The sequence below is a fragment of the Oryctolagus cuniculus genome, chromosome 13 (assembly GCF_964237555.1).
Source record: "Oryctolagus cuniculus chromosome 13, mOryCun1.1, whole genome shotgun sequence".
In the NCBI taxonomy this organism is placed as follows: Eukaryota; Metazoa; Chordata; class Mammalia; order Lagomorpha; family Leporidae; genus Oryctolagus; species Oryctolagus cuniculus.
Window position 1 is genome coordinate 100,008,878 of NC_091444.1, and position 23,877 is coordinate 100,032,754.

The 23,877-nt window shown below is 47.7% G+C and overlaps 1 protein-coding gene across 5 annotated transcripts in view; it reads right to left on the reverse strand.

Annotated features, from left to right (window-relative positions):
* Positions 1 to 23,877, reverse strand: part of MPP7 (MAGUK p55 scaffold protein 7) — a 270,834-nt gene that overhangs the window by 88,275 nt on the left and 158,682 nt on the right. For all 5 annotated transcript variants that reach the window (XR_011381720.1, XR_011381719.1, XM_070056057.1 and 2 more), the window contains exons 6-10: positions 20,963 to 21,094; positions 7,798 to 7,879; positions 7,250 to 7,335; positions 798 to 872; positions 438 to 634 (exon numbers count right to left, since the gene is read on the reverse strand). Coding sequence is in view for 3 of the 5 variants with exons in the window: in XM_070056057.1 (XP_069912158.1) it covers positions 438 to 634; positions 798 to 872; positions 7,250 to 7,335; positions 7,798 to 7,879; positions 20,963 to 21,094 (572 nt within the window). In the remaining 2 variants the exon portion in view is untranslated. The remainder of the gene's footprint in view (positions 1 to 437; positions 635 to 797; positions 873 to 7,249; positions 7,336 to 7,797; positions 7,880 to 20,962; positions 21,095 to 23,877) is intronic.

The window sequence follows — 23,877 nt, forward strand, 5'->3', positions numbered from 1 at the left end:
AGCACCAGAATACTGAAAGTCTTAACAGCAGAAAAAACAAAACCCTGGAAGTCAGGGTGAACATGAACACAATTCCAGTTATTCCAGTTCAGACCTAAATCTTCCACTGTCAGATCTGTGTAAATTATCTTCTCTAACTGCTCCACCCCCCACCCCCCACCCCCCCATACCCACCCCCACCCCACCCCCCCAGCAGTGAGGCTGCAGACAGCAATGTGCTGTTTTCTGTTTGCTTCGATAATACAAAAGCCAGGGTACCCTGGTCCTGTGCTATTATTTTTGGACATCATTCATCCATGCTCAGACAAAACAGAAATTTAAACTCAAGGGATAAAGCCTTCGCAGGGTGATCTGTACCCGCACTCCGGGGCAGGGGTGTTCTGTAGGAAACTAGGGGTCAGCTGAGGAGGGGCTAGTGCCGTGCACCTGTGCCTCACCTTTCCTGGAAATGCTTAGAGGGAATGAGGCCCGCCCTGGGGTTGGCGTCGCCTTCATGCTTCGCCTGCCACCACGTCGGGTCGTCCTGGCTCATGATCTGCAGGATGTCTCCCTTTCTGAAGGCGAGTCCGGCTTCCTTACATGGGATCGCCTTGTCCTCCGTGGGATCGTAGTCAAAGAGGGCCTTGATGAACATCTGGGAGAGATGTGGCAATGGTCTGCCTTCTGAGAGTCGACTGTGGACACTTCCACAAGCTGTGATGCCAAGCCGGCAGTCCCAGAGCGGCTGCATGTGACTCGGGGAGCTGCGGCTTCGCCCACCCCAGACCACACGTGTTTTTTTTTAAAGAGTTGATTACCTTGCCTTCCTTGGCTGGTGTCTCCTCCTTGATGCTGGGAATGATCTTAAACGTGATGGCTCCCTCGGACTGGGCCTGGTAGCAGACAAAAGAGTGTTGTGAGAAGACGAGAATCAGGGAAAGCTGAGATCAAATACCCAGAAAGCGAAAAGTATTGGAAAATTGGGGTTTCCCATCTTAGATAGACCAATCGGAAGACATTTGGGGATAGAAATTCCTGAAACGTAAGAAAGGTCTGAGGTTTGCTAAATGAGCCATAAAAACAAAACCATTTGGTCCACTTCTACTACTTTTAAGATGCCAATAAACATATCAACATCTTTGTCACACTACCTCAAAAGAGAAACAAGAAAGAACAGTGTCTTAGATAAACACATTAAATTACCAAAACAAGGCACATGTAAGCATCAGCCTTTGTGTCGTTTGACATAAAATACCCAAATTGTCAGCAGTCCATCCCTAAACACATGATTCTACCAGTGGCGATGCCCATCAAAGAAAATTAGGAATAATGGCCCCATCTGGCTGGCACCGAGGCATAGGGGGTAAAGCTGCTGCCCACAATGCCAGCATCTCATATGGGCACCAGTTCCTGCCCCAGCTGCTCCGCTTCCAATCCAGCTCCCGGCTAACAGCCTGGAAAAGGAATGGAAGATGGCCTAAGTGTTTGGGTGCATGAATCCACGTGGGAGACTGGATGATCCTGGCTTCAGCCTGGTCTAGCCCTGGCCATTACGGCCATTTGGGGAGTGAACCAGCAGATGGAAGACCTTTCTCCCCCCCCGCCCCGTCACTCTTTCAAAATAATTAAATAAGTCTATTTTATTTTTTAAAGAACAGTCCTATCAATGAGATTCTGGGCAGTGAATAAAACATCAAAAATAGATTAATTAAAGGATGAAAAACACAGAATGTCTATGCTGATTTCCCCTCCCCAAATCTTCACTATTTCAGATAAGGGTAAGTGTCATCTTAAATACTCTCCAGTCATTCTCTATTTCTCTTTTTAGCATTTACAGCAGCCATATTTAAGTATTTATGCAATGTTGGCCGGCGCCGCAGCTCACTAGGCTAATCCTCCGCCTAGCGGCGCCGGCACACCGGGTTCTAGTCCCGGTCGGGGCGCCGGATTCTGTCCCGGTTGCCCCTCTTCCAGGCCAGCCCTCTGCTGTGGCCAGGGAGTGCTGTGGAGGATGGCCCATGTGCTTGGGCCCTGCACCCCATGGGAGACCAGGAAAAGCACCTGGCTCCTGGCTCCTGCCATCGGATCAGCGCGGTGCGCTGGTCGCAGCGCGCCGGCCGCGGCAGCCATTGGAGGGTGAACCAACGGCAAAAGGAAGACCTTTCTCTCTGTCTCTCTCTCTCACTGTCCACTCTGCCTGTCAAAAAAAAAAAAAGTATTTATGCAATGTTTTTTATTTATTTATTTATTTTTTGACAGGCAGAGTGGACAGTGAGAGAGAGAGAGAGACAGAGAGAAAGGTCTTCCTTTTCCGTTGGTTCACCCTCCAATGGCCACTGCGCTGATCCGATGGCAGGAGCCAGGTACTTCTCCTGGTCTCCCATGGGGTGCAGGGCCCAAGCACTTGGGCCATCCTCCACTTCACTCCCTGGCCACAGCAGAGAGCTGGCCTGGAAGAGGGGCAACCGGGACAGAATCTGGTGCCCCGACCGGGACTAGAACCTGGTGTGCTGGCGCTGTTAGGTGGAGGATTAGCCTGTTGAGCTGCGGCGCTGGCCCCAATGATTTCTGATTATCTGTTTATTCCTGCTAACTTGAGATCTCCACAGAAGCATTAAATACACATATTTAAGAGCCGAGGGCGGGAGGCAAGGGGCGGGGTGGGGGGCAGTTCAGAGAACTCTGCAGCTCGCTTCACTGGTGTGCTGGGAAACCAGAACTCCACTGAGCTAAAGCTCAAGTCTCCGAAGCGTATGCAATGTTGCAGTGAGTTGGCCCTGGCAAGACCCGGGGAGGCACTCCAGCTCAACATGGCGATTTACGAGAACTGGAGTCCGGGTGGTGCCAACAACAAAATTTGATAAAGAGGTGATTTCTTTAGAAATGGCGATAGTGTAGCTTTTGCTTATCATCAAAGTAACCCACGCACCTTCACAATCCATATCATATGGAATCGCATAGGTAAGCACAGAGCCGTCTTCTCGATAATCCCCTCCCGCGTTTCTAGGATTTGTTTTTTAAAAGGAGGTCAAATCCTTACAACAGTGTCGTTCATTAAGAGATCAATCGGCCGGCGCCGCAGCTCACTAGGCTAATCCTCTGCCTAGTGGCGCCGGCACACCGGGTTCTAGTCCCGGTCGGGGCGCCGGATTCTGTCCCGGTTGCCCCTCTTCCAGGCCAGCTCTCTGCTGTGGCCAGGGAGGGCAGTGGAGGATGGCCCAGGTGCTTGGGCCCTGCACCCCATGGGAGACCAGGAAAAGCACCTGGCTCCTGGCTCCTGCCATCGGATCAGCGCGGTGCGCCGGCCACAGCGCGCAGGCCGCGGCGGCCATTGGAGGGTGAACCAACGGCAAAGGAAGACCTGTCTCTCTCTCTCACTGTCCACTCTGCCTGTCAAAAAATAAAAAAAATAAAAAAAAAAAAGAGATCAATCATTATTAGATTTTATTATTACCACTACTGTCATATAGGTCTAAATGGATGAATGTCAATGAAACGTTCCTGATAATTTCCAAATATTTAAAAAATTTGAAAGGCAGAGAGCTAGAGATACACAGAAGCAGCTGCCATTGGTTGGTTGAATCTACAAACGTCTTTGACAGCTGGGATTGGGACAGGGCTGGAGCCAGGAGCCTGCCACACAACTCAAGTCTCCCACATGGTGGGGCAGGAGCCCAATTATCTGGGCTGTCACAGCTGCCTTGCAAGCTATGCATTGGTAGAAGGCTGGAATCAGAAACTTGAGGTGGAAATTGAACTCAGGCACTTTGATGTGGGATGCAGGTGTCTTAACCTCTAGGTTAACATGGGTCCCAGTATCCAAATATTGCAAAGCTCTTTTGGGGCCAGCACTGTGGTATACCGCCGCCTGCAACATGGCATCCCACATGGACATTGGTTCAGGTCCTGACTGCTCTGCTTCCAATCCAGCTCCCTGCTAATGCACCTGGGAAATCAGTGGAAGACGGCCCAAGCCCCATGTGGGATACTTGGAAGAAGCTCATGGTTCCTACTTGGCCGTTGTAGTCATTTGGAGAAGAAACCAGCAGATGGAAGATCTCTGTGTTGCTGTACCTGAGTGAGTGCAAACAGAGAAGCACCACACACTGATAAAATTTGATGGTCCTTTATTGCCAGTGGCAGAGAGCAGGCTCATGCCCTAAAGAACCCTCAACCCCAAAGCCCAAAGCAACAGGGTTTCTAAAAGCAAAAACCACAAAATCGGGAGGGGAATACATGGTCGCTTAGATCAGAAGGCAATATGTGGTTACTGGGGACAAGCTGACCTAAAGCCTATGCAAAAGTCATATCAATTATAATCTTAACAATACCAGTTACAATCTTAACAAGTTCAATTATAACATTATGACATTAATCCAGGTACTGGCCTAAATTATATGTGGGACATAGACAAATTACAATCTTATCATTAACCCAGGTGCAGCCTATCTGCTTCCAAGCTCAAGCGATCATGCTAGGGGATTTCTATGCTTTGCCAAGTGTGATGTAGGGGGCTGCTATTGTCTGAGGGTTTTAGGTCACAGTTCAAGACCAGAGTCTCATGGTGGTGGTGGTGGGGGGGGGGCTGCTTTCTCAAGATGGAGTCTCAGGTGCTCCAAAATGGAGTCCCTACTGTCAAGGTGCTACCTCAGGCTGGCGCCATGGCTCACTTGGCTAATCCTCCACCTGCGGCACCGGCACCCCGGGTTCTAGTCCTGGCTGCTCCTCTTCCAGTCCAGCTCTCTGCTGTGGCCCGGGAGGGCAGCGGAGGATGGCCCAAGTGCTTGAGTCCCTGCACCCGCATGGGAGACCAGGAGAAAGCACCTGGCTCTTGGCTTCGGACTGGCGCAGCACTGGCAGTAGCGGCCATTACGGGAGTGAACCAATGGAAGGAAGACCTTTCTCTCTGTCTCTCTCTCACTGTCTATAACTCTATAACTCTACCTGTCAAAAAAAAAAAAAAAAAAAAGGTGCTACTTCAATGTCTCCCCCTCTTACCCCCCCCTTCTCTGTAACTGTGCCTTTCAAATAAAAAAAAAGTCTTTAAAAAAGATATTTTGTCAATTTATTTCCTTAGGATTAATCCCCAAGGATTGAATTTCTTCATGAAAGAATACATATATTTAAAATTTTGAGTTTCAGATGGCCATCTTAAAACATTTTATTAATTTATCCCATCATCCAAAGCAAATAAACATGTCTATCTCCCTATACTCGGGCAAACTCCAGGCATTTAAATCCCAAGAACAATGTTCATCACCCACCAAGTTTTCTTTTGTAAACTGTGCATATCTGTAACTGATTTTCTTGTAAATGTTTTCCTTATTGATTTTTATTATCTCTATATACATATAAGTCAATACTATTTTTCCTATTACCTTACTTCTCTTTCAAGTTTATTTGTGGAATTCTTTTTTTTCTGTATAGACAGCTTTAAATTCTGGCAGACACAACTGCTATTTTCCTATTGCAACCAAGGTTAAAAACTCTTTCTCTACCCTAGAATTATAAAAAATTGTATGCTACATTTAATTGTGGAATTTGTTATGTTTTTCACTTACACACTTAGTTTTTGGGGATTTGTTTTTGAGTGGTGTAAAATAGCGATCACCTTTATTTTTTTCTAACAGAGTTATCAATTAATCTAATTCCACTAATGAAACAGTCCTATCATCTTCCCGCTGACCTAAAACACCTTCTTAGGGATGTATGGGCTAGTGGTTACGATGCCAGATAATGTGCCCATGTCCCATACTGGAGTGCTGGATTGTGCCCTGGCTCCAGTTCCCAGTCCCAGCTCCCTGCTAATGCACACCCTGGGAGGCAGCAGGTGCTGGCTCAAGTGGATGAGTGCCTGCCACCCGCATGGGAGGTGAGGTTGGGTTCCCGGCTCCTGGGGTCAGCCACGGGTAGCAGCTCAGGCCACTGCAGGCATCTGGGGATGAGCCAGCAGGTGGGAGGCACTCACCCGTGGATGTGCTCTCTTTCTCTCGCCATCTCCCAAACCAATGAGTTTAAGAATAAATAAATAGGGACGGAGTATTTGGTGTTTGGTGCAAACATGCCATTTGGGAAATCTACATCCTGTACTAAAGGGTCCAGTTCCAGTCCCAGCTCCAGTTTTGATCAAACTTCCCACTAATGCACACCTTCGGAGGCAGAGGATGACAACTCAAGGGTTTGGGCCCCTGCTGGGAGACTCGGGTTGAGCTCCTGGCTCCTGGCTTTGGCCTGGGCTAGCCCCAGCCGTTGCAGGCATTTAGGTAGTGGACCAGCAGAGGAAGATCTCTCTCTCTGTCTCTCGCTCTGCTTTTCAAATAAAGTGAAGATAAATTAGATAAATAAGATTATTTTTAAAAATTAAAGGCCATTTTAAGAATATACTAAACATCCATATATACAGATGTCTGTCTTGACAAGTTCAAGTCTCTTTTATTGCTTTAAGGTTTCTAGTGTAGTTTTTTTTTTTTTAAAGAAAGATTTATTTATTTATTTGAAAGTCAGAGCTACATGGGGAGAGAAGGAGGGCAGAGAGAGAGACAGGTCTTCCATCTGCTGGTTCACTCCCCAATTGGCCACAACGGCTGGAGCTGCACCAATCTGAAGTCAGGAGCCAGGAGCTTTTTCCAGGTCTCCCACGCGGGTGCAGGGCCCAAGCACTTGGACTATCTTCTACTTCTTTCCCAGGCCATAGCAGAGAGCTGGATCAGAAGTGGAGCAGCCGGAACTCAAACCAGTGCCAGTGCCCATATGGGATGCCGGCACTGCAGGCGGTGGCTTTACCCACTACACCACAGCACCGGCCCCTGCACTTTTAAAGATGCAAGCAGATACTTAGCCATCACTATATCAGTCCTTAAAATCCTAGAGCCTGCAGCATCCGTTCACGTGAACCCGACTGATGCTTGCTCCAGTTTCTGCGGGCTCGTCTGACTTCTGTGGAGTACGGATTTTGCAGTGAAACAGTGCTGGTGGTAACACGGTGAGACATAAAGATATTACGTTCACCGCGGTGGGACAATTCATCGACCAGAGTAATAACTACCCCCTACTGCACTTAGGGAAGACAGAAAACACAGGGAAACAGAGGAAACCCATGAAGTATCTCTGACGTCAACACATTACAAAAAGTTTCATTCTTCCTGCATGCCTTCTATGCCTGGAACAAATATATTTGATATTCAGCTTTTCAAAAGCAGATCTGAAACATCTGAAACAACGCACTTCGATTTTCTTTTTATTGCAGCTTCAAAACAAACCTGCGCCTTACCAAAATCTGTATGACTTCCTCGGGCCTTTTGTCCTCAACGGGGATCCCGTTGACTTCCCGGAGCTCGTCGCCCACGTGAATGAGCCCTGCAGGGTGGACAATTCGGGGAAATTGGAAGCTGTCACTTGCAATGGTTTCCCTCATGAAAGCAAGGCCCTTAATGAGGATTGGAAAGGAGGCGCCGACACTTTTCAGGCTTCTGATTCCATGCTCGTCACCACGAATGCAAGATGACAACACCGTCATGACGCTGGCCAAGCAACGGCTCCAGTGCCCGGGCCTCCGTCTAGGAAGGCCGGTCACCGCGTCTTAGCAGACGCTCAGCGAGCTGAGAAGCTGCGGGCCCTCGGGGGCACCTTGCACAGCAGCGACACGGAGACCAGCGTGAACGCAACCTGGGAAGGCAGGGATTGAGCCTTTCCGACCACTCACATGGCTACATTCCCACACTGCAACAGAGACCGCAGGATCTCAGCGCCGGGTCGGCCGTATTTCTACCAGACGCGCACCCACGCACGGAGCACCCACTCGGCACGCTGACTGCTCACCACTGCGGTCCGCAGCTCCGCCCCGCATGATCCTGGCCACCACGATGGCGCCGCTCTGCTCATCCTTCTTGATGGTAGCTCCCTTGAGAGGAGGAAAGAAAATGAAAGGAAAGGGAGGGAATGAGGCAGGATGAGACTGCTGAGATCTCTAACTTCTTCAGAACTGCAAAATCAGTCTATCCGGATCTTCTTTCTTATATTTGAACGCTGCTTGTTTTTCTCATTTCATTTTGCCTTGATCACTCATGAGGAAGGTGGAAGGGTGGTGCTTATGTGAACAGACCAAAGATGTAAGTAATAAGAAAACTAATACTCGGTCCCTTGATTTTTCACTTTGGTGAGCCTTGTAGACACTAAGCCATCAGACAACAGGAACAGGGAGATAATGACAAAGAAAGAGGAAAAAAAAAACAAAACAAAACAAAATAAAACAAAACAAAACTTGGCAATCAGGTAGCCAGATCTGTTCACCCAGAACACAGGAACTTGGACTGTCCCTAGTACAAAGAGAACTAATGCTTTGGTGTAAGCTTAGGAAATGGACTCAAAGAATCTCCAAATTCTCCACTTACAAATACCTGGATGCCAACCAATGGAGCCCTGATTGACCAGAACAATGGGCAAAAGTTGGCCACGCTCAAAACCTTTACGTGGTTCCCTTCCAAGAAACTGGCTTTGGTTCAGAAAGCCTCCCGGCACTGCATCTGACTGCTACGAAGGTGACCCTGAAGTGGTGGCAGAACCCACCCCCAAGAAGTGGAACTTCGCTCACGTTCATCAATGAGTGCGTTTATATCGTTAGAGACCTGACACATAAATACCAGGAGGAATTCATTTGTGATTCTGTATGTTTTATAGAGAACAGACATCACATATTTACCTGATAACTGTAAAAGTCAAATAAGTCAGCAATGGGATGATACTGTGGCACTTTACCTGAGAATGCAAGCACTTGATGCCAAAGAGTTGCAGGACCTCTCCCCATGGTTGGAAACCTTAGAACCACCAATTGGTATTTTTCTGCTTTTATTTCAACAGCTAACTTGGGGGCCAAATTGACTAGAAATACATATCATGATTTAGTTTGATTATATCAGTTTTCATTTTCCTGAATGAGCTTTTCTCTTTCTTCTTTCTTTCTTTCTTTCTTTCTTTCTTTCTTTCTTTCTTTCTTTCTTTCTTTCTTTCTTTTTCTTTTTTTTTTTTGACAGGCAGAGTTAGAGAGAGAGAGAGAGAGAGAGAGAGAAAGGTCTTCCTTTTTCTGTTGGTTCACCCCCTAAGTGGCTGCTATGGCTCTCTGCGCCATTCCGAAGTCAGGAGCCAGGTGCTTCCTCCTGGTCTCCCATGAGGGTGCAGGGCCCAAGCACTTGGGCCATCCTCCACTGCACTCCTGGGCCACAGAAGAGAGCTAGACTGGAAGAGGAGAAACCGGGACAGAACCGGTGCCCCAACCGGGACTAGAACCCGGGGTTGCTAGCGCCACAGCCTAGTAAGCTGTGGCACCGGCCTCCTTAATGAGCTTTTCAAAATTTCCCGCCAAAGCATGTCTAATGGACAAAGAATCTAGTAGTGTAATGTGAATTGGCTTATCTGTATTTTATGGGTGAGAAATTGAACCTCAAATGGCAAAAAGTTGTCTAAGATTAAACTACTAGTCTATGGTGAAGTTAGGACTTGTCCAAGGCAATCTAACCAGACACTCTGTTTTTTGTTTTTTTTTTGTTTGTTTGTTTTTTGGACAGGCAGAATTAGAGAGAGAGCGAGCGAGCGAGCGAGAGGTCTTCCTTCCATTGTTTCACTCACTCCCCTAATGGCCACAACAGCCGGAGCTACGCCAGTCTGAAGCCAGGAGCCACGTGCTTCCTCCTGGTCTCCCGTGGGGTGCAGGGCCCAAGCACTTGGGCCATCCTCTGCTGCACTCCCGGGCCACAGCAGAGAGCTGGACTGGAAGAGGAGCAACCGGGACTAGAACTGGCGTCCATATGGGATGACAGCGCCTCAGGCAGAGGATTACCTAGTGCGCCCCGGCCCCCCAGACACTCTGTTCTTAATCTTAATTATCATTCGGTACTGTTTACCCCATGACATTCTTTTCCTGAGGTCATTTTGTCTAAAACATCATGAGTTCATTACCCTGTGGGTAGCTTGTCTCCTAGAGATAAATTCCTTCCTTCCTGGAGTGTGCATACCACATTCCCACATCAAGTGGTGACAATGGTCTTAAGGCTTTTAAAGCAATGAGATGGGGCCAGCGCGGTGGAATAGCAGGTAAAGCCACTGTCTGCAATGCCAGCATCCCATGTGAGCGCCGGTTCAAGACCCAGCTGTGCCACTTCTGATCCAGCTCCCTGCTAATGCGCCTGGGAAAGCAGTAGAAGATGCGCCCAGACCTTGGGCTGGGGCACCCGCATGGGAGACCCAGAAGCAGCTCCTGGTTCCTGACTTCGGATCAGTGCAGCTCCGGCTGTTGCAGTTTTCTGGGGAGTGAACTAGCAGATGGGAGATTCTCTCTTTCTCTCTCTGCCTCTGCCTCTCTGTAACTCTGCCTTTAAAATAAATAAATAAATCTTAAAAAAAAAAAAAAAAGTTCATGAGCACTCAGGCCTGTAACACCCTGGTGAAGAGAACAACCCTTTCCGCCTTCTCAGAGGGCTTTCTAACCAGGGAAGCAGGTAAAATTTTAAATGCACAAAGGTGGGAAATGGCACTGCAAGTTTATTTTGATGCAAAAAAATATATATCTGAAACCCATGCTTATGGGGGAACTTCCAAAAGCTCATGGAAAAATACTCCTTAGAAAAAACTATGTGTGGCTTTCAAACCTCATTTTCGCACGAGCTTATGTAGAACCCTCACAACAGACAGCCGGAGAGAAGATAAGTCAATTCTACGTGGGCATGGCAAGGTAAGCCGGGAAGATCAGGAAGCCGGGACTGAGGGAAGGAGGATGACAAGTGACGAGGACTCGCTGAGAAGACGACACTAGAAACCAGAAAGCCTGGAAGCAAGTGAGGGAGTCAGTGAGGGGACAGCGTGGAAGAGACGGCCAGCTTGGAGGTACTGTGGATGGTTGTGAATGGACTGTTCTGGGAGGAGCAGAGCGGCCAGGTTGGCTGGAGTAGGGTGAAAGAGACGGCCAGGTTGGAGGGCAGTGGGGAGCCAGGTTATGAAATCGTGGGATTAAGCTTGGTTTTGGGGCCAGTGCCGAGCCTCCCCCTGCAGGGCCAGCATCCCACATAGGCACCTGTTCAAATCCCGGCGTCCAGTCCAGCTCTCTGCTATGGCCTGGGAAAGCAGTAGGAGATAGCCCAAGTCCTTGGGTCTCTGCATCCATGTGGGAGACCCGGAAGAAGCTCCTGGCTCCTGGCTTTGGCATGGCCCAGCTCCAGCTGTTGCGGCCATCTAGGGAATGAACCAGCTGACAGAAGACCTTTCTCTTTGTTTTCCTTCTCTGTGTAACTCTGCCTCTCAAATAAACAAACCCTTAAAAAAAAGAAGTTTGCTTTTCCTCTGGATGAACGAGAGGATTGTGAAATGCTGGGTTGAGGACAGGGGGTGTGACATGATCTGGAAGACTCTCCACCTACTGTGCCCACATTGAAGGCAGGCGCTTATTACTTAGCTTTGCATAGAAATGTTGAAGCACTTAGCTTTTTTTTTTTTTTAATTTTTTTTTTTTTTTGACAGGCAGAGTGGACAATGAGAGAGAGAGACAGAGAGAAAGGTCTTCCTTTGCCGTTGGTTCACCCTCCAATGGCCACCGCGGCAGGCGTGCTGCGGCCAGCGCACCACACTGATCCGAAGGCAGGAGCCAGGTGCTTTTCCTGGTCTCCCATGCGGGTGCAGGACCCTAGGACTTGGGCCATCCTCCACTGCACTCCCTGGCCACAGCAGAGAGCTGGCCTGGAAGAGGGGCAACCGGGACAGAATCCGGTGCCCCAACCGGGACTAGAACCTGGTGTGCCGGCGCCGCAAGGCGGAGGATTAGCCTAGTGAGCCACAGTTCCAGCCGAGGCACCTAGCTTTATAAGGAGAAGGGTTTATTCCACTCAGTCTGGGATTTTCAGGTCCAAGACTGGGTGGCCCCACTGGCTTGGCACCCAGTGAGGGTGGCGGATGGCAGTGTGCCAGGAGGCACAGTGAGCAGCTGGGCCCGACACTGTCTTTTATAACCATCTTATGAGAACTACTTTCTGTGGGCACGCCCCCAGCGACTTGAGGATGTCCCACTAGGTCCGCCTCTTAGCCGCTTCAACGTCTGCAGGGTTTGAGGGCCAGAGCACATTCAAACTACAGCAGAAGGCAAGGATGAACGCAGTGACACACAGAGCAGGCTGCTGCCCGGATCCACAGGGAAGGATGATGGGGCTTGGAGCTGATTGGCAGGGGTACAGGTGATGAAAAGTGGTCTGGATATGCAAGTGCTGTTAGTGGAGCCAAAAGGATTTCCCAGTGGGTTGGCTGTGGGATGCGCAAAGAAAGAGAAGAGTCAAAGATGGACTGGATGGGTTTTGGCTGAGCAACTGGGAGGTGGAATTGCCATCAACTGAAAGAAAGAAAGACTCTGGGTGGAACACACTTGGGGACAAAGATCAGCAGTTTATTTTTGGACATGTGAAGACTGAAATACCTATTAGGCGGCCAAATGTAAAAATCAAGTAGACAGATGGATACACAAATTTAAAGATCAGAAGAAAGGGTCTGGAAGAGAAATAGCCCCGGGAGTCACTGACACACAGATGTTTTTGTGAGAGCTCCACACGACGAAAAGCACTTGCAGGAGGTGTGGACTGAAAGGAACACTCCAACGCGGAAGGGTCGCCTTGTTAGAGATGGGGCGCTGCGCTTGCTGTCTGCTGGTTCTGCTTCCCTGGAGGGTGAGCTACAGACCTGAGAAGCTCACTTGTGTACCCTGAATGCTTGAAGACTTCTAATTCCATATTGCCTTCCAGACCCTCATTATCATAATCCCCTGATGTGTGATTAGTGCAACGTAGTGTGTGAAAATAAGATTAACACTCAATCATACACAGCACATATGTGTGAGACTGTGTAAAGCTGACTGGGGCCAGCACTGTGGCGTGGCAGGTTAAGCTGGGCTTGGGACACCGGCGTCTCATAGTAGCTCTTCTGCTTTGAGGCATGGTTCACCTGCTTCTGATCCAGCTCCCTGCTAATGCACCTGGGAGGGCACTGGAGGATGGCCCAAGTGTTTGGGCTCCTGGCACCCGTGTGGGAGACCCAGATGGAGTTCCTGGCTTCTAGCTTTGGCTTTGCCTCACCCTAGCCGTTGTGGCCATTTGAGGAATGAACAAGCAGATAGAAGATCTCTCTCTCTCTCTCTCCCCCTCTCTCTCTGCTACTCTGCTTTTAAATAAATAAATCATTAAAAATTAAAAAGCTGATGTTTTTATGGCACTGTTTGTAAATGCAAAACGCATTAAAACTGAATCTAGTATTTTGGAACTTACGTATTTTTTAACATTATTATTTCAAATTTATTCTAGGTGATTTTTCTTCTTAACAAAAAATGAAAGCTACATAGAGAGGTTCAGGATAGACTGAGAGGTTAAAATTCTGGTTAGATTTTTGGTAATTCTATAAAATGCTTTCTGAGAGATAACTGCTAAGGTTAGACTATGATGATCTCCTTAAATAAAAACGTCATCTCCTACAAATTTTCAACAGTAGGTAGCATAATCTCAGGTTGAGTCGTTGTAGTAACTGCGATCACAGTGTGGTCTTATGAAATCCTTGCATTGAGAACACCTCAGACTTGTCTTAAAATCCAAATTCCCCGGCTCCTCCTGAGTGACATAAATCCTTCAGGATACAGCACAGAAGTCTGCATTAAGGAAAATACAGTAACCTGTTTGCAAAGAAGCAAGAGGACAATCCATGCAGGGAACACCGAAAATTGAGGCTCAAAATGCGCTCACCAATGGACAGAATTTCATCTTCTTCAGCTGTCTCTAAAAATGAATTTTCCAGATAAGTCAAATGCAGATCACTCCAAACTCACAAGGTGTGGGGAGCAATCCGGACTGGACTGAGTTGCTGGAATTAGGACTTATTCTATGCATCTGCTCTCCCACAATATGGCGCTGGGAGAGAAGTAAACAGCTTCCGCACAGCTGCCTCCAGTTCAACTAATAAACTGTAGGACTTGCTCCTGATTGGAGAGCAGCGTACTCGGCGTGTGGGCAGCCGAGTTGGGATTGGCGGAGGAGGACTATAAAGGAGGAGAGAGACGGCATGCACCAGGAACATCTAAGGGGAACATCTAGCTGAAGGAACACCTGTGCACCCCCAGAGAGCCGGCCGGTGGTGTGCCGCTCCCCTGCGGAAGTGGGGACTGTGGCCAGGGGGAACTGCCCTTCCACGGAGGTGGAAGGGACAGTAGCCAACCCGGGAAGAACCAGCAGCAAACCCGGGGAGGGCCGAGCAGACGAAAGAACAGCGCAGGGGCTTAGTGTCGTTCCTCCACGAAGAGGGGGAGCGACAACAAGGGAGGGAGGGGAGCTTTGCTCCTTGTATCCTGATCACGTCACTGTCCACCTACTGCCTCAAGTCCCCTCACACTAATGTCCTGTCTTCTTTCTACTGCCAAATGGGGGCAGGGGACCACTCTTCCCTGAATGATGGCACTAACCTGGCCTCGGCCTGTACCATTCCATGTAACCTTTAGATGACGCTTTTGAACTCATCTTTTAGAGTGATTCAAACACACTGCATCTCAGCTGATGCTCAGAATACATTTGAAGAGGTCCCTCCTGGTTTTCTGACGAGGAACCCAATGCTGATACAGTGATTTGTCACTGCAGAACAGACAGCAAACAAGTACCAGAATCCTCATGCCTACTCAGACTACCCAGTCTGGCCTGTGCTCGTGTCAACATGTTATTATTGGATTTTTTTTTTTTTTTGACAGGCAGAGTGGACAGTGAGAGAGAGAGACAGAGAGAAAGGTCTTCCTTTGCCATTGGCTCACCCTCCAATGGCCGCTGCGGCAGGCGCACTGCAGCCGGCACACTGCACTGATCCGATGGCAGGAGCCAGGTGCTTCTCCTGGTCTCCCATGGGGTGCAGGGCCCAAGCACTTGGGCCATCCTCCACTGCACTCCCGGGCCACAGCAGAGAGCTGGCCTGGAAGAGGGGCAACCGGGACAGAATCCGGCACCTCGACTGGGACTAGAACCTGGTGTGCCGGCGCTGCAAGGCGGAGGATCAGCCTAGTGAGCCGCGGTGCCGGCCATTATTGCATCTTATAAACAGAATTGCACTATTTTTTTTTTTTAATCTTACTGCCATCCACTGATTCACTCTCTAAATGCCCACAACATCCAGGGCTAGGCCAGGCTGAAGCCAGGAACCACGAACTCCACCCAAGGCTCCCACATGGGTAGCAGGGACCCAAGCATTTGAATCATCACCTGCTACCTCCCAGGATACACACTAGCAGGAAGCTGGAATCAGGAGTGGAGCCGGGACAGGAACCCAGGCGCTACAACATGGGATGCGGGCATCGCCAGTGGCATCTGAACCACTGTGCCAAACACCAGCCGCAGAACTGCATTCTTAAATGACTCCGATAAGCTACCCCTCGGCTGCTAAATCTCACAGCCTTTTTTGTGAATCATTTGCTGGACATTTCCTGACCCACTGCACATCATTCTGCTCCAGCTCGACTTCTGCCCCTTGTCTCTTTCTGCTTCTGCAGCTTGGACTCACTCTCCTGATGACACTTGGACTCCGGATCTCTCCGTGTGCCTTTTGTTAGGCTTCAGCAGTCTCGTGGCTGCTCCAATAACCTCTCCAAGCTGGCAAATGTCATTTGACAAAATGATATTGACAGCAAAATATTTCTAAACTCTCTGTGTAGTGCATTTTTTAAGCTATTATTGTTTGGGAAATTTATCTCTTTTTTATTTTATTTTTTATTTCAAAGGTGAAGTGACAGAGAGAGAGAGAGAGAGAGATTTTCCATCCACTGGTTCACTCCCTAAATGGCCACAAGATCCAAGTCTGGGGAAGGCTGAAGCCAGGAGCCAGGAACTCCATCTGGGTCTCTCCCATGAATGCCAGGGGCCCAAGTACTTGGGCCATCACTGGCTGTCTTTCCAGGTGCATTAGCAGGAAGCTGGATGGGAAACAGAACAGCTGGGACTCGAACCAGCTCTCTGAGAAGGGATGCTGGCATTGTAAGCAGGAGCTTAGTCCATTGTGCCACAACACCAGCCCCTAAACTTTGAGTTTATTCACTTTGCCTTCACAGCAACTGTTAAACTGAAGACAATACCCCAAAGACACAGCTGGATAAGAACAAGTAATTTTGGAATTTTTGCCATTCCAGTTAGAGGTTCTATTTTTCTAGACAAAGCTTTTGGTGATTTATTATTTTTTTAAATACAGCTATAAAATTGTAACTGAGTAGGAAGATCATGGTTAAAACAATTTTTATAGGTAAAGCAACTTGTAAACATTTAAGTTAACTTTAGGTTACATTAAATACTGAGAACTAAAACTAGAGTTTTAAGAAACTACCTGCATACATTTGCATGGTTAGACATTCCCAATCTACCTTTAGATTTTTAACTTTTAAATTTTTAGTTATTTGTATTTATTTATTTGGAAGGCAGTGACAGAGAGGGAGAGATCCATCTTCTAATACTCCATCTGTTGGCACATGCCTCAGATGCAACACCCAGAGCTTGGGCCGGGAGCTTCTAATTCCATCGGAGTTTCCACCTGCTGCCTCCCAGGGTGTATATTAGCAGGAAGCTGGATCAGGAGCAAGACTGCCAGCACTCAAACCAGGCACTTCAGTAAGAGCCATGGGCATCCCACTGTATCACAATACCTGCTCCAAACTGACTTTCAAATAATTAACTGAAAAATGAGTTAGACAAGTAGAATCATTTCTAGTGCTCTACACAGCACAGTATCGGGCTACAGTTTACAACAGCTTGCTAAATATTTATAAAGAGAGGACTCCATAGGCTCCACATGCAAACAAGTGATTGCTATTTAAGGAGGTGGAAACACTAGCCACCCCAACTTGATTACGATGCATTGTTCACTGGGGGCGGCACTGTGGGGCAGCAGGTTAAGCTGCTGCCTGCAATGCCAGCATCGCGTATCAGAGTGCCAGTTGGTGTCCCAGCTGCTTCCTGCTAATGCACCTGGGAAGGAGCAGAAGATGGCCCAGGTGCTTGGGCCCTGCACCCACGGGGGAGACCAGGTTGGGTTCCTGGCTCCTGGCTTCAGCCTGGCCCAGCCATGGATGTTGCACCATTTCTGAGGAGTGAACCAGCAGATGGAAGATCTCTATCTCCCTCCCTCCCTCTCTCTCTCTCGCTTTCTCTCTCTCTCTTCTTGCCTTTCACTTAAAATAAATCAATCTTCAAAAAACACATTACGTATATACACATCAGAGTATCACATGTAGAAGTATTGTGTGGCAATAAAGTTTTAAATCATTAACTGAAAACTAGAGAGAGAAAAAAACCTTTAAATTCATATACAAAATGGGCAGACAGAATGAGAACTGTGAATAAAATGAGGTAGAATTAACATTTTTTAACACACCTTAAATGTTATACAGACGAGTAGGCTCTCAAGTACATTACCCAGCTGCTACATCGCATCCCATTCCACTAGCACGAGAATGAGCAATCTGGAGAGACGCTCTTGCTCTAAATGTACAAACATTGTATCTTCACACTTAGCAAACATTCACTTTTTAACAACTATCATTCCATCAGACTCCTCAAGAAACTCCACATTTTGATTATCTTGAATTCCCTTCTATTCTAGCTAACTGAAAGCAAAGTTCTTCTAAACTCCTACTGAGTGACTGCTCTTGTCCTCCTGCCCATGCATTGCTTGGTCCTCTCAGCTCCAACTGAGCACGGAAGCTCTTGCTGTGACCCTAGCTCACAGTCCCATCCCATCAACTGTGAGAAAAGCAGGCTAACGGAGAACTACCACCTCCAGCTGAAGCCAGCTCCGGGAGTTCTAACCGGCTTCTAAGCAAAAGGGGACAATACGGTCAACCACAAATGAGCATAGCACATTCTATGCTTACTCAACTTCTTTTTATTTAAACAGATTTAACGCAGGTTCAGCTACAGAAAAACTTGTGAGAAATCTCAGTGGGTCAGAGGCATGGAAGTTAAAGGCTGGTGTTTGACTGCCTAAATATCAGCTCACCAAACCAGCACGCCAAAAACTGTGGCCCCTGGGAGCACTGATCGAAGAATTATTACTGGGGCCGGCATTGTAGCACAGAGGATTGAGCCTTACCTGAGATGCAGGCATCCCATACGGGTGCTCGTTTGAGTCCCGGCTGTTCCACTTCCCATCCAGCTCCCTGCTAGTGTGCCTGGGAAAGCAGCAGAGGATGGCCCAAGTGTATGGGCCCCTGCACCCATGTGGGAGACCCGGATGAAGCTCCTGGCTCCTGGCTTCAGCTGGACCAGCTCTGGCTGTTGTGGCCATTTGGGAAGTGAACCACTGGATGAAAGATCTCTGTCTCTCCCTCCTTCCCTGTAACTCTGCCTTTCAAATAAATCTGCTTTTAAAAAGAGAATTATTACTAATGTTTTACCTAAGTGCTCAGTATGGCCAGTCTTTTAATACCTAAGAGGCTGAATTCATCCAAACAAAAATATTTCTTATTAATAGATGTGCGGAATCCACCAAGAATGAGTCACTCTCAACGACAGGTCCCTGAGACAGCTTCCTCTGGACCCTATGTGAGTGCCATCCACTTTTTTTTTTTTTTTTTTTTGGACAGGCAGAGTGGACAGTGAGAGAAAGACAGACAGAAAGGCCTTCCTTTTGCCGTTGGTTCACCCTCCAATTGCCGCCGCGGCCGGTGTATCGCGCTGATCCAAAGCCAGGAGCCAGGTGCTTCTCCGGGTCTCCCATGCAGGTGCAGGGCTCACACATTTGGGCCATCCTCCACTGCACTCCCAGGCCACAGCAGAGAGCTGGACTGGAAGAGCTGGGCAACCGGGACAGAACCGGCCCCCCAACCGGGAGTAGAACCTGGTGTGCCGGCGCTGCTAGGCGGAGGATTAGCCTAGCGAGCCACAGCACCGGCCGCCATCCACTCTTATTATAAAAACAAGAGATTGGCTGGCGGCGCGGCTCACTAGGCTAATCCTCTGCCTGTGGTGCCGGCACCCTGGGTTCAAGTCCCAGCTGGGGTGCTGGATTCTGTCCCGGTTGCTCCTCTTCTAGTCCAGCTCTCTGCTGTGGCCCGGGAGGGCAGTGGAGGATGGCCCAAGTGGTTGGGTCCTGCACCCGCATGGGAGACCAGGAGGAAGCACCTGGCTCCTGACTTCAGAATGGCGCAGCGAGCCGTAGTGGCCACTTAGGGGGTGAACCAACAGAAAAAGGAAGACCTTTCTACTCTCTCTCTCTCTCTCTCTCTCTGTCTCACTAACTCTGCCTCTCAAAAAAAAAAAAATAATAAATAAAAATAAAAAAGAGAGATACTTAGGTTACTCTTCTAGACTTACAGGCATGGATGAAAAGCACATGTTTTATAAACTAAAAGTAAACAATCCTAATCAGAAATATAAAGAGTCTTAGAATGTCAGAGGTGGGTGACAAGGACTCAATCAATCTCCTTATCAAATAAGCAAACTCACTTGTTTTTTTTGAGTAATAGTATCCAGTGTTATTTATCAATATACCACACACAAGTAAATAAAAATTAGCAAAAAGGACAAAGACATAATACTGTATAGAAGGAAAACTAGTACTTGAAGATCAAGAGTTCAGGGTTCTAGTCTACCACTCATTGTCAGTGACATGGGGTAGGGGGCAGGGGGAGGTGTTTTGCTTTTTTGGATATAGCTATCTGGTTTAAAATACAGAAAAATGATACCCACCACAAGGATTAAATATAATGGATGTAAAGTACTGAACACAGTACCAACAATCTGCTTTCAGATCATACACACACAAAATGCATTTCAGGGTGAGTCCATTTAAAATCAAGTGCTTAGTAATGATACTTAATGATGTTTCTTTTGAATGTAGTTCCATAAAGATAATGGATAGGCCTTGGATTTATCTTCTATTGCTGCTCTGCTAAGTGAACCCCAATTTTGTGGCTGAAAAGAAGACAAACTTCTTAACTTCTGATCTCATCACTCTGAAGGCCAGAAAGCCAACATGGATGCTACAGGGATAAAAAAATATCAGAAGATTTGCAGACCAAGACTTGCCAGCTGGTCTGTTTTTCACAGGAAGTTTTGTTGTCACTGGGTCTTCATGGTTCATGGCACCAGGGGGCGCTGGAGGCGGCCCTGGATGGTAACCGCGGAGCCTCAGTGTCACTCGCCGAGACATGGGCCAGCACAGTTCCCACCCAGAGCCTTCCAGGAACGCAGTCCTGGCCTCTGCCGGTCTCCAGAGATCTCCCGCACTCCCTGTGCCAGTCTCCACATCACCCCAGCCTCTGCCGCCGTCATTCCAACTTCTTTCTTGGGCTCCAACCCCACCGCCTCCCCTTTCACTTTTGCGGGAACCCTTTTGATTAGGTGGGGTCCATGGCATAATCCAGGACAATCTCCTCGTCTTTAAGACCATGAATGTAATCACGCCACGCCCATTGTGCCGGGTCAGATGATGCACTCACAGAGCCTGGGGATCAGGACAGGGCTGGGGAGGGTGGCAGTGTCCTCCCTACCACAGGCCCCTTGGTGTGGTTCAACGTCCTAATAAATCCTGCCGCTACAGTAGGTGGTTCTATTTATATCTGAAACCTCTGATACCTGATACATTTCTCTTCATTAGTTGAGAATAAATTGGCTTGCCTGAACGGTCAACAGCTATTTCTTTTATAAGCTGCACCACTTATGCACCAATCATCTGTACTGGGGGCATATGGAGCTTTCCTTTATAGGTGTCAACCGGGGGTGGGGGGGTGGGTGGGAGGGGAACGCATATTCAGAATGATTGCTCAATCACCAAGAGAATGCCTGCCACTTTATGGGGCTCCGTTATCATTCCTGGACATCATACTCTTCAGGTACACATGTCCCATTTGTGAGGGATGTCGAGAAGGTGCACGGTGCGCGGCCACCTGATCTGGCTTCACCGTGGTGCCCACTCGTAGCTGAGAGGGAGATGGAGACTCCCAACTCACCAGTGGCTCTCTGTTTTTGACCAGGCGGATGATCTTCACGGAGTCTTCCTCATCGTCGATGTCATCGGGCATGGGTGGCAGCACCGGGTCATAGTTCTTTTGCGCCACAGTGTCGTGTACAGACAGCAAAGCCTACGAAATTCAAAGGTTGGTTAGGATAGAAACGAAACCCAGGACCCCCAAAGAGTGTTACCGTTTTGACCCGATGATGGCAAGTAGTAAGCCAAGTACTCTCAAAGCCAACTGTCAAACAGCGGTGGGTGGGGGGGTAGGAGGATGGGGGAGAGAGACCTGGATGGAGACTACAGAGGCAGCAAAGCCCCTGGTTTCTCCTGAGAAGGGTGGCAGATGGGAGCAGGGTCAGTGGAGGGAGAGACAAGGCTATAGATATACTGTCAATGAGCCAGCAGGAACGAAAGAATTCTACAGATATTTTATTCCCTAATTTTTTTTCCCCTATCAGAAAAAAAAAATAAAAATAAGGAACTGGTCAATACAATTGATTCCCTTGATGTTTTAGTTGTCTGTGTAATTAAGGTCCCATAAAAGCATTTTTCGAGAATGAAAATGGGGGCCAGCATGTTAAGCGGCTGCCTGTGATGCTGGCATCCCAATGTGGGCGGCTGGTTCAAGCCTCAGCTGCTCCACTTCCAATCCAGAGCCCTGCTATCACACCTGGGAAATCAGCAGAAGATGGCCTGAGTGCTTGGGTCCTTGCCACCCACGTGGCAGACCCGGAAGGAGATCAGGATCCTGGCTTCAGCCTGAACCATCCCTGGCCATTGCAGCCATTTGGGAAGTAAACCAGCAGATGGGAGATGTCCTTGTCTCAGCCCCTCAATCCCTGCAACTCTTTCAAGTTAAAAAAAAAAAAAATCTAAAAACCAAAATGAGAAACAAAGGCCAGGATGAAATTAACAGGGACTCACTCGAAAAAAAAATAAATAAATAAAAAGATAAGTAAAAGGGTTCTGAAGCGATCACTGAGAGAGAAAAATAAGTGATGGGAGCCCACGGCTGCCCTGTAAGCTTAGAGACGGCTTCCAGGCTGCAACGGGGGACCAGGAATCCCCACGGAACCCAGTGGTCTCCCTGAGGTGGGAAAAGCAAACTGGGAATGCAGGGAGTCGAGGAGCTGAGGTGCGCCGGGGAGACAGTGGAAGAAGAGCAGAACTCCAGAGGTCTGGGCGAGGCCCTGCTGGACTCCTGAGCCAAGTCCTGTGTGCGGCACATGTGTGAAAGAAAGCACCGTCAAGGGCTGGCGTGATGGTTCCCAGCCATGGGCTGTCTGACGCCCAGGCAACATCTGAAGACACCTCTGGTGGTCACAACTCAGGGATGCTACTCCCAGACCGTGCACAGAGGCCAAGGACGCACCTCCACCCATGGCTGCACACAGGACAGTCCCTACCCCCCAAACAATGACCTGACCCCCATGTCTCATCAGCCCCCAAGCTGACAAATCCCTGTACCATAAGAACAGTCCCTGAGACTTGCACAGGGTGGGAATGGTTCCTGACTTCACCAGCAAGAGGGGGAAACATTATTAATTCCCATGGTGTGGTGGAGAGTAATACCATTGGTACTGTTTCAATACAGGGAAAAAAAATCAGCCCAAGATTAAACACACTATAGTCTCACCTAAAACTTTTAAAAGCAAACAATCAAGCAAATATGAAATAAATAAATAAATGGCAAATTGGGGCTGGCATTGTGGTGTAATGGGCTTAAGCCACTGCCTGAAATACCAACATGTCATATAGGCGCTAGTTTGAGTCCTCGCAGCTCCACTTCTGATCCAACGCCCTGCTAATGTGCTTGGGAAAGCAGTGGATGATGGTTCAAGTGTTTGGGTCCCTGAACCTATAAGGGAGACCCAGATTAAACTCCTGGCTTCAATCTGGCCATTGGGGACATTTGGGAAGTGAACCAGAGGATGAAGAACTCTCTCTCTCTCTCTCTCTCTCTCGCACGCTCTCCCACTCTTGCTCTCTCTGTAACTCTGACTTTTGAATAAATAAATCTTTACCAAATAAATCAAGGCTTAAAATGTTTCCATATAACTGTATAACAGAAAAAAGTTCAACAATATTATCAATAGAAACACAAAAGTATCCAGCCTCAAACAAGGTACAACTCATTACCAGCAGTCAAGCAAAAATTACCAGGCCTGCAAACAGAACAGAGACTGTTACACATAATAAAAAAAGCAATGGAACCAAACCCTGAAATTACACAGATAGCAGACAAGGAAGTTAAAAGCTATTTTTACAACTATACTCTAAATCTCAAAAAGGCTGGAGAAAGACTGACCAGGGAATAAGAAATACATAAAAAACATTTAAGTCAAAGCTCTAAAATGAAAAATATGATGTAGGAAATGAAAAAAGTATACCACATGAGATTAATACAGATTAGACAAAGCAGAAGAAAAAGTAAACTCACAGAGCAATATAAACTCTCCAAAAAGAAACATAGAGAAAAAATGTATGGAAAAATTATGAACGGGGCATTAATGAATTGTGTGACAACATTAAATGGTATTAAAATGCAACTGGCATCTCTAAAGAAAGAGGGAATGCTAAAAAAATAACAAAAGGCTCCAAATTTGGTTAAAAAATATATATATGTGCCCATATGTGCCAAAAAATTCAAAGTTCCCAAGAATAAGAAAAATAAGACCAAATTACTTGAAATTAGTCAGAAATTTTTAAAATCATAAGAAAAAAAAGCATATTACTTAGAATGACATAATTTTCCATCAGAAACAATATGAGCCACAAGACAACAGAAAAACATCTTCAAAAAACTCCAAGAAAAATATGAGTACATGGCCAGAGTTGTGGGGAAGCAGGCCAAGCTGCCGCCTGACACCAGCATCCTGTATCAGAACACTGCTTCAGGTCCAACAAGCC